Source organism: Trachurus japonicus, chromosome 14 (genome assembly GCF_045865225.1).
Source record: "Trachurus japonicus isolate A0001 chromosome 14, Traja_1.0".
Lineage (NCBI taxonomy): Eukaryota > Metazoa > Chordata > Actinopteri > Carangiformes > Carangidae > Trachurus > Trachurus japonicus.
The window spans coordinates 32,054,684-32,066,175 of record NC_140920.1 but is presented as its reverse complement, the minus strand read 5'-3'; the positions used below and the strand labels follow the sequence as shown (position 1 = coordinate 32,066,175).

Here is an 11,492-nt window from a genome sequence, read left to right as displayed (position 1 = left end):
GACTGAAAAAAAAAAACAGAATACTCCCTCATTTCGGAAGGTCACTTTGGAACTCGGTCAAAATTTTGGTAGTTTCCGACTTGACTTGATATCAAAGTCTTATCCACAGTATTTTACCCATTACCCATGTTACACATAAACCATAGAAATATGAACATAAAAAGGTCGGAAGAATGACTCGCAAACCAGGAACTGGGAACTTCCGTCAACACGTGAACGCAGCACAACATGGATACGTTTGTAAACAGAGAGCATGACGGCGCTAATGTGGGAACTAGGGGACTTGGGGATTTCGGTGCAAAACCAGTAAGTGAGGGGTTGGTCTGGCAGTAGCCTATGTTGTAGTGCAGGGGTGTCAAACATGCGGTCCGTGGGCCAGAGGATCCAATCCGCCCCTCACGATGAATTTGCCAAGTGTGAAAATTTGAAATTGCACACATTTTTTCAATACAGGTCAGGTTGTTCATAACATGTTTTGTAAAAGGATAGTTCATTAACTGTAGAAATAACTTTATAATGTACTTAAACAAAGGGAAAAATTAAAGTTTTTTTTCAAGTATACTATTTGGCTTTTTGCCTTTATTTGATAGCACACAGTAGAGATAGACAGGAAAGGGGGAGGCAGAGAGAGGGGGAATGACATGCAGGAAGGGGCTGCCTGATGCGGGATTCGAACCGGGGTCGCCTGCTGTGAGGACTGCTTTCAACCTTAACTTTAAATCTTAATTAGTTACTTTTGAAATCAAGTAATCAGTAGTCAGATTACCTTTTCAAGATAACTGTGGCAACACTGACCACCACCCATAGCCCACAGTCCCCCCTGCCCCCCGACATCCTGGCCTCCCCACACAGTTTCTCCCTTCAGGAACTGTCTGCTCTAGACCCCCAAAAATTACATATAACATCATGGCCAGCGTGTTAAGTCAATTTTCTCAGCAAATACATCACTGTTAATCATACCCATCCAGATTAGGTTCATATACTGCAGTTCATGAGTAGCTTGTAGTTCGGCCTTGGGGTCTTGCACTCTCTCTGTGTTTCCACAGATCTCAACAGAGCTCCATCCCTCTGCACCAAGCAACACCTGTATCAGCTCCTTTCCCCTGCTGTTAAACCAGCCTGCACTCCCTGTCATTCCTGTATATGACCCAGCCTGCCCACCAGAAGCTCTTGTTTACTGACCAATTCCATTTCCAAGTTTTCCCATGTTTTAGGTTCTAAACTGTTTTCTTGTCTGTATACAACATATATTGCACGTCTGCCCGTCCTGGGTGAGGGATCCCTCCTCTGTTGTTCACCCTGAGGTTTGTCCAATTTTGAGTAGTTTAGTAGTCAAACTGTAAAAAAAAAAAAAAAAAAAAAAAAAAAAAGGCTGTACAAATAAAATTGCCTTACCCTGCCATGCAACAAACCAATATTTTGTGGAAGTCACTGTTTATCTATGAAGTGATTTTTGCCTTGGTTGAGGCTTCTGACAGAGAAGCTGAGCGTTTCCACTGACAACAGAGATTATCCATTAGGACAGGTCTGATTGTTTTATCTCTGATGCCATAGATTAGAGCACTCAGACATCTTGGGAAGATTATAACACACACATAAAGGGCAATATATATGCGCACAATAGTTAATCTGTCTAGGACCTTTGACATAGCTATAATTAAGGGGTTTTGTATCGTTGATGAGAGACTTAGGCCCAGCTGCACCAGATGCAGCAGCAGTGTGTTCCGAGCCTTTCTTACTGAAGCTTTGTCTGTAGAGGCTGACCTGGCTGCTACCATCACACCAATATAGGAATAAATGACTGTCACAACACCTAGAACACACAAAAAGTAAGTGAAGCCTCTGTCGTAAAGATCAGACATTGGATCAAGCAACATGCTTTCTTTGCCACAAAAGTCCTTCATCTGCAAAGTCTCTAGCTCCTCAAATGGAAAGTTCAACAGCAAAAAAACACGAGTGAGGACACTTAGTGAACTGAAAGTCCAAACCACAATGATGGAAACTCCTGTGTTTTTGATGGTGATAATGGTTGCATGCCTCAGTGGGTAACACACAGCTACATATCTCTCCAAAGACATCACCACCAGTGTTAGAGGAGAGATTTCAAGTGTAATGTTGGAGAGCATAACAAGAACACCACACACAGGATATGTCATCCTTATTCTAAAAGCAGCAGTGAGGTACAGTAACTGGCTTAGAGCCAAGTTTATAGTGTCTGCAAAAAGTAGGTTACACAGAAGAATATACCGGGAGGTCTCACAAAACACTGGTTTACTCCTCAAGGTGAATAACATGGTCCCATTAATGAAGAGAAACACAACACATGGTACAGTGGTTACAGTGGAAAAAAACAACCTTTCCAGTATCCCTCGTTGAGTGAGGGTAGTCTGGGATTGAGTTGCATTTGACATCTTCAAAAAGAATTGAAGAGACGTAAAGGAATCTTGCTCTGTTTCTATTCCTCCTACTTTTTGGTAGTTCAGAGGACGTGGTTGTGTTAATGTGAGCAGAGCTGGTCTGCAGGGTTTGGCTGTCCCCATATGCTGTTTATGAACTCTGTCCCCCTATTCACCTTACGTAACACAATCACAGACAAGCAGTTTTAATGATGTTCCCAACTCTTTAACAGTCACAACTATTTCATCATATTATCCTTGAGGGTGAGCAGTTATTATTAGTTCAAGTTCGAAAACCTACAGTATATTATACCCTAAGGGCAGTTACTGTAGTTTCACAGCCAGTAGTAAAGATTCAAGATTCAGGACAACTTTATTAATCCCTTGAAAGGCAATTCCATTTGGCAGCTCGCGCACCATATACTCGTAACATAAAACACATAAAAACAGAGAAAGAAAGAAAAACATTGGCAGCTGAAATCTCAGGATTCTGACTTTTTCCTCAGAATTCTGAGAAAAAAAATCAGAATTAAGAGGCACTATACACAGGAACGCAGCTTCACCAAAAACGATCTTCTTCTTGTTCGTTTTGAAAAAAATCTCTGTAAATACGTAATAATTTCAAAAAATATCTGTGGAGTGTGTGTGGCGCTGTTGCGCTACCACACTTAAAACAGCAAAGAAGACATAAAGTCCCCTGCTGAAATTCAATAGAAGAAGTCCCCCGCTGTATTCCAGTCATGTCCATAGACTGTATGGTCGTGTTAGCGTAAATATGATGATCTTGATGATTAAACAAACGCGATTCAGCCTCAGTGTCTGAGCGACCCGACGGTAGTCAGCCGTTCCTGTAGAATATAGAATAGGCTTCAAAATCCTTCTGCTGACCTATAAGGCTCTTAATGATAAACGCCATCTTATCTGAAAGGCAAGGCAATTTTATTTGTATATCCCGTTTTTACAAACAGTTTGTCTCAAAGGGCTTTACATGGCATCGTAACAACATCCTCTGTCCTTAGACTCTCACATCGACTGAGGAAAAACTCCATGGAAAACCCTTTTAACAGGGAAAAATCGGAGAAACCTCAGGGTGAGCAACAGAGGAGGGATCCCTCACCCAGGACGGACAGACGTGCAATAGATGTTGTTACATACAAGTTTGCAGGCACAATCGCCTCAAAATTCGTTCATCCCTCTGTCCATTAACTTTATGAATGAGCAGCTTGTGTGATGATATGTATGAATGTTTGCGTGTCCACACATCTGCCACTAGTACTTTTCTGAGGCATTGCACTTTAATGATTTTATTGTATGTTTTTAGTGCTTCCCTGCTGCTTTTCCCTTGTACTGTTTTTGTCTTTGTTGTGACGCACCACTGCTCTCTGTCCGAGAGAAATTTCTCTCAGGGGCAGGGAGAGCTGGCCAGCTCGATGGGAGGACTGGGTGGCAGGCGATGCATGCGGCGGCTGGTGCAGAGAGATGGAGCTCCGGTGGATCTGCGGAAACACAGAGAGAGTGCGAGACACCAAGGCCAAACTACAAAGTACAACAGTTCAAGAATATACTGAGGAGAGGAGAGGAGAGGAGAGGAGGAGAAAGGAGAGGGCTCTGTGTAACCAGATGTGTCCCCAGCAGTCTAAGCCTATAGCAGCGTATCTATAAAATGGTTCAGAGCTACCTGAACCAGCCCTAACTAAAAGCCCTGTCATAAAGGAAGGTCTTAAGTCTAGACTTAAATGTAGTTAGAGTGTCTGCCTCTTTGACCAATGGAGAGAGCTGGTTCCACAGTAAAGGAGCCCGGTAACTGAAGGCTCTGAGTAAGGAATGATTAGTTCTTTCAGATAGGATGGAGCTTTATCATTAAGAGTCTTATAAGTCAGCAGAAGGATTTTGAAGTCTATTCTACTAATCCTACAGGAAGCCAGTGGAGAGAAGCTAAAGTGGGAGAGATGTGCTCTCTCTTCCTAACTCCTGTCAAAACCCTCGCTGCGGCATTCTGGACCAGCTGGAGACTCTTTAGAGAGTTTTTCGGACATCCTGGGGCTATTGGGGAAACCCCCCCACTCCGAACTGACAGACGCACGTAATCAGAAAGGAACCGGAGGCTGTGCAGTGCGCAATCCGCATTGATCCTTTTTTCCTTTTTGGGGTCAAACGGATAATGTGCATAATTAACAGCAAAACAAGGAAATACTTCATATTAATGACATATAACGTTCATTATGCTTCTAGCCTGTCTAGCCTTTGGTCTTTTGACTAAACTTAACCAACTCCTTTCTTCATTGCCTAAGCCCAACCAAAGCGATTTTTTTTTTTTTCCCTGCGGTGGCTGCAGCAGGCTCGCGCGTGTATGGGCTTCAGCCGGGTTCAGCCACGCTCAAGCGGAGTGGGGGAGAGAAAAAAATTGTATTTCTTTTACTGTGTGGAGATCTCCCACAACGGAGTGGGGGAGAAAGCAAGTGGGACAGATCTGCCCAGTCCCTGAGCAGCGCACGTTTCATACAAGCCACAACACAGAATGTAAACAACGTAACGCGGTTCAGCACCACGGACAGCTGCGGGGGCAGGGGGGATGTCGGAACAGCAGAGTTTCGGGCAGCGGTTCGGAGTGGGGGGGTTTCGGAACAGCAGGTTGTCGGAATGGAGGTGTGTCGGAATGGAGAGCCGTCCCCCCGGTGTCCGTGGGCCTGATTCGAAACATCTCTGCTGTTGGACTAGCCATAGATGACACAATGTCAGCCGAGGCAGCTGCGTGAAGATGCGACTGTGTTGATGTGGCCGCCAACAAAGAAAAGAAAGATAATGTGGGCCGGGGCTGGTTGGTTTACGGCCGGCCAACTCTAAACAGACTGAACACACAATGATCTGACAATGCAAGAGCAGTAAATAGCTCACTTGATAGACTAGCACATTGCAACCAACAACACTGTTGTGGTCTGGGTTTGAATCCAACTATTAGTGCATCATTTTGGTGGTCAATGCATTTTCTTCTAATCGTTGCTGAATGATCAATATATTGTCATGGCCCTGAGCCTGTCATTATTCAGTGGCTCGGTTTTCTGTTGTTTTGGACTCTTGTTTTCTTCAGTTCCTGTTTTATTTTGTAGTTCAGTTCTTGTGCATTTTGTTCTTGTGTTACTTACTGTGTTTTTCCTTCACACTCTTCTTGCACACCTGTCCTGTGTTTCACCTACTCAGCCCTGCCCTGCTCCTTGTGTGTCTCCACCAGCTTTCTTTGCCCACCTGTCTCCTCACCATGTTGCTTGTTGATTAGTTCTGTTGTATTTAGTCTTGTGTGTCTTTCAGTTGGTCCGGTTATTGTGTTTGTCATGGTGTTTTGTTCTCCTGTCGTGAGCAATTAAAACTTTAGTTTGCAAGTATCTGCCTGTGTAGCTCCTGCATTTGGGTCCTCCTGCTTCCTCCAACAATGACAGAATAATTGGACCAACTATGGACCCAGCGGAGATACGTCTTTTTGAAGAGAAGGTTTCTCAGTTGGAACAGACTGTGGCCCATCTCATGGCCTCTCCCCCACATCAGCAAGCTGAACACAGGGAGAGAATCGCTACACAACAGCTGTAGCGCTGGTTCAAAGAGAGGCCATGGGTGAGCCATTTTGTCCCTTGTTTGGATGTAATCCAGGGTAAGATCAACCATTTTCTGTGTACTGGTTCCATCTCCTCTCCGGAAGCCTCTAAGCCTTCCCCTCCTAAACCCAGCACCCTGGCCCCAAATTCTGGTTCAGAACAAATCACTGAGTATTTTCGGCGTCAGGTTTTAAAGACCCACCTGTCTAGCCACAACCCAACTGCCACCAACTCCCCAAGGCCCAGCAGAGCAAGCAGCGTTGTCCTCCTGCCCGGCCTCCAAGCCGTTCCACAGACTCTCCGTGTGCTTCTTCCCGGCCTCGAGGACATCCCCCAGAACCCCTATGCCCCTCTGCTCATCTCTCAGGCGATCCTTCTGTAAATCTCTTGCATTTAAAATTAAGACCCCCTTTCCCATGACTGTTCTCCTCACCTACCACCCCCTAAATCCGACTCTGCCTTCATCCCTGAAATATCTGATCTCCTCACAACTCTCTGTACTTCTTCTGCCAATATCATAATTTTGGGAGATATAAATATCCATGTTGACACCCCTTCATGTCTCCCCGTTGTTGAATTCCTTCAGCTTCTGGACTCTCTCAACTTACAACAACATGTTGATGTCCCTACACACTCCAAGGGACACACACTTGATCTGGTCATGTCAAACTCTGCCCCCATCAGCAACCTACTAGTGTACGATCTTGGTGTTTCCGACCACAAGGTTGTGTCAATGGAGCTGTCTTTTCCTTCCCCCTACACCAAACCCAAGCAGCAGATCCAATTCAGAAATCTGAAAAAAGATTAATGTGGATGCCTTGGCCCTGGACCTTCAACTTCTCTCCTCTGGCCCTACTGATTTCCTCTCTGTTGTCGACTCAGTGGATTCCTACAACCAGTCCCTGAGCAGTCTACTGGACCTTCACGCCCCCTTAACATCCAGGACAGCCTCTTTCTCGTGCTCAGCACCATGGTACACCTGTGAGCTGCATAAGATGAAGGCGGCTGCCTCCGGGCTGACTGATAACAAACAGGCATACAAGACATATGCAGAAGCTCTCCGTGATGTACGTCCAGGTTTTATTCCATCAACAACAGCAACAGCCCTGGAAATTCAAAACAACAAATCATCTTCTCAAACTGGGGGCCGGGCAAAACAGCATGGAGAGTCTGGGGGTCGGCCCGAAGGCCAGGCAGGAGGGCGATGCCGCTGGCAGGTCCCCTCCGGAGGCATTGTTGGAGGGCGATGCCGCTTGTGGGACTGGAGAGAGTCTAGGGACAGAGACGGGCTGGGGTGCCAGCCGGACAGACCTCCGGCTGGACACTGGCGACAGGAGTCGAGCAACGAAGCATGGGGAGTGGGCGTCGGCCGGACTGCCAACAGGACACGGGGAGCAGGAGTTGGCCGGACCGCCAACGAAGCACGGGGGGCAGGCGTCGGCCGGACCACCGACGAGGCACATGGCAGGGCTGTGGGCTGTTAAGAGGTCGGGTAGCTGAGGTGCTGAGAGACCAGGGCAGCAGGGGCTTCAGGGACAGGGCTGATGACTGCCACACAGCAGGTACAGGAGAGCGGCTCACAGGCTGGGACGTGGCCTATGCTGCCCTGTTAGCCCGCTGAATGGAGAGGGGTCCTCCCCGTGCCAGACAGGATCCCCAGAATGGGTTAGTCTCTGTAGGGTAGGGATGAAACTTGGGCTGCTGGTGGCTGTGAGAGGAGACTCCTCTGCTGGGCCTTGGGGAGCTGGTGGCAGTTGGGTTGTGGCTAAACAGGCGGGTCTCATATACTCAAAAGGAGTGATTTGCCCTGAACTAGAATTTTGGGGCAGGGTGCTGGACTTAGGAGGGGAAGGCCTGGAGGCTTTAGGAGAGGAGATGGAACCAGTGCACATAAAATGGCTGAGCTCAGATGACATCCAGACGAGGGACAAAATGGCTCACCCATGGCCTCTCTTTAAACCAGAGCTGTTGTGTTGAGATCCTCTCTCCGTGTTCAGACTGCTGATGAGGGGGAGAGGCCATGAGGTGGGCCACAGTCCGTTCAAACTCAGAAACTCTCTGTTCAAAAAGGCGCAGCTCCGCTGGATCCACAGTTGGTCCGATTATTCTGTCAGAAGCCTGGCGTTTGTGCGTCGGCTAATGGGGATCCTCAATAAACAATAAAACAATAAAAACAGTCTCTCAGGTGGCTCTTCTTGAGGTGAAGGGTTGTACAGATGCTGCTCACAGCTGTATTTGTGGACATTTTGCAGATGGGTTTAAAAATGCTCTAAAATAAAATGCTAGGATTATTTTATTTTATCTAAACAGCAGCAGTGTCTGTGCATTTTTTCTTGTTTGACCCTTTGAGATGCCCTTGCCTAAATCACAACTTCTAGAATGTACTATGCTTTTCTTCAATTTTATCAACAATGATAACAATCTGTAAGAAGGCCAATCAAAGACTGTTTATTTGAGAAAGCTGAGGACTTTCCAGGTAGAGAGGTCCCTCATGAGAATGTTTTATTCATCCTTTGTCAAGTCTGTATTCACTTTTTCTATGATCTGCTGCAGGTTTGGTAACCTCAGTCTAGCTAACAAAAACAGACTAAGCAGTATCATTAACACTAGAACCGCCAAGACGGTCTCACAGACCGTTTGTGTTTTTCTTATGTAAATTACTTTGTTTACATTAAACCTCCAGGTCTCTCAGTCCGTGACTTTTCCTAAATATATGTGTTTGATGGTTTCTGAAGCTTACAACTTATTAAAATGAAACACACTCGATTTATGAGCAATTATACCTCGGACCGCCAATAGCGGTCCCACAGACCGCTGCATAAAAACGGCAGTTATTGGACTGCTGTGTCCAGCTGTGATCACACAGTTTTCGTGCTGAGAGAGAGAGAGAGAGAGAGACCGGGTGTATACGGGCAAAAACTGAAACAGGCCGGTTAGAAAAGAAAAGAGGAAAATCACAGAATACAGGATATGTCCTGGAGATTCCTCGGGACATGAGGGAGGGAGGATCAGATGCTGGCTCAGGTAGTGATGAGGAAATTGTAAGCTGCACCTGTCAGATATACGCATCTGTCAGCTGTCAGCTGCACACGTGTGTTCCATGCAGATGTAACGGAGGTGCGCGGACTGTCTGTGTAACGGAGGTGCGGGGAGCTCCGTTACACAGACACTTCACAAACTTTATTTTGTGGGCTCAGGACAGACTAGATCCTGATTAGCCTGTATTGGATATAAAGCACCATATATACTCACTCTCATTTATAATTATTATTGAATTATAACGTAGCCTAATAATAATTCAATCGGCTGCCGTCCAGTCCAATAACGGGTTTCTGTGGGCGTGTAGCCTAAACTACGTAATATCCAGGTAGAACAACTTTAAAACACTGGAGTTGATAACAAACTGACCTAGAAAAAATTAAAATCCAGTGAACAGTGACATCGACTCTTGACATGAGAGCAGCACACATGTCCAGATGCGTCACTTTCAGCTGTAGGCAGACGTGTGTGCTGTAGGTGCAACAGGCGGTGCTGTAACATCACTCAGTCTACCCCCCCCCAGCCACATCCAATCGAGACCCCAACACAACATAATATGAAGAAGGACTAACACTACTAAAAATTAAATCTTATTTTTTCCACTTACAGAACTGTTTGCGACTGGAAACAATGTAATTACACGTGACGGTCTGGGAGACCGCTGTGGCGTTTTAAGGGGGATTAGAATGTTGGCGGTTCTAGTGTTAAACAATGCCGAAAGATCTTCGGCACTGACATTGATGATCTAGGTCAGATCTATCAAGTCAGGTGTGTTCAGAGGGCAAAGGCCATACTAGTAGATCCTGATCATTCTCTGAACAAGGAGTTCAGATTGTTACCCTGATTTACTTGGAAGGCCAGGTCAAACAGATACTTGAGATCATTCGTCCCGTTAGCTGTTAAATATTTGAACCAGCTGTAGCTGATGATTTGATGTGACTTGTACGTAATAATTTTTAAGATGTATCCTGGTATTTCTTGTACCGTTATATATTAATATACGATGTATTTCTATCTATTTATTGCTACTTTATGTGTTGTATCCGGTGTGATTATTGTGCCAACTGCTGTTGTACACTGAATTGCCCCCTTGGGGATATTAAAGTTAGTCAATCAATCAATCAATCAATCAATCAATCAATCAATCAACAATGATAGCAGCAACATTATCCGTACAAAAATCAACTTTTACTGGCACAATGGAAAAAAAACAAACCTGGATGTTTTGGCCCTCTGTTTGGCACACTTCACATACTTTGGCCCTCGCCGAAAACTAATTGGGGCTAGTGTATATAGCAATATATAGTGTGTATATAGAGTATATATACTGTATATATGATTTATGTTATTACTCTGCAAATCATCTGAGCTGGTGGCTTTGACCCCCTCTTTACAGTTAGTCTCACTATTATTTTTGTTGAAGAAACAGCTTTTAGAAAAGATAACCACAATGACTAAAATTAGAACCAACATTTTAAACAAAAACTGAGCAATTTAATAAGTGAGCAGGGTTAGGGGTTGTCTCTTCACATTGTACTACTGGAGGATTCCTCTTTAGAAAATGAAAGGAAGGTGGAGGCTGTGTTTGGGCCTGTGTTTCATGTGTTTTTATGATAAAGAGCATTATGTTCTCATTGTTGAGCAATGTTCATTCATTTATTCTAAAACAGAGATAAGGAAAAGAATATATAGTGAATTAAATGGAGGCGGGGAAGTTTTTTTTTGAATGAATGAATGAATTCTGAGCTGAATAAGATTTTCCCTGCCTTCAAAAAAAATAATTAAATGGAGGATAGGTTCCTTCCAATTATGCCATGATTTCAGAAACAGGGTTTTAGGGAATATGAAAAGAAAATCAAGTATCATGTTAAATCACACAACTCACTTAAATTGTTGATACTTTTTTTTTTTTGCTGCTGTTCATGATAGTTAGTAGTAAACCTACAAGATATTATTGTAGTGTTTTCACTTCCTACAACTATGCCTTTAAATTTGTACTGATATTCCATCCTGCATTCTTAATTAATTAGTTTATATTGTGATGTTATGTGGATGTTTGTGTGTAGTGTGGAAATAAACACATCACAGCTTTTAATATCATGGACTTTGATGTTTATATTTGATACTCAAATTATTTTTGGTGTTCAGAGCATTTATTAGATGCCATACTATACTGGCTGGTATGTCAATATATCAAAGTCGTTCATGAAAATCATAATTTTGGGGATTTGAATAGACACTTCAAACCCACATCATCAACCACATCTTAGACATTCTGCCCCCAGTGAAACAAGCTGTCAGAATATCATCACTTGTTGACATGGCTCAAAGCCTAATACCTAGATATAAACAACCAAATTTGGTATCTGATTGATATAATGAATTATATGAGGTTATTCAGAAGCTTGCTGGTACAGAAGGAGGCCTGAATTCCACTTCTGGTGTCTCCACAGTCTTATTATACATGCAT

General features: G+C 44.3%; 1 protein-coding gene across 1 annotated transcript; it reads right to left on the bottom strand.

Moving 5' to 3' along the window:
* Positions 1–1,439: 1,439 nt before the first annotated feature.
* Positions 1,440–2,426, bottom strand: LOC146975108 (odorant receptor 131-2-like). The gene has a single exon (XM_085798894.1). The coding sequence runs from the start codon at positions 2,409–2,411 to the stop codon at positions 1,440–1,442; it is 972 nt and encodes a 323-aa protein (XP_085655020.1). The 5' UTR covers positions 2,412–2,426.
* Positions 2,427–11,492: the final 9,066 nt, after the last annotated feature.

Coding starts and splice junctions, on each gene's coding strand:
- LOC146975108 (XM_085798894.1), bottom strand. CDS start 2,411: ATGTCAAATGCAACTCAATCCCAGACTACCCTCACTCAACGAGGGATA.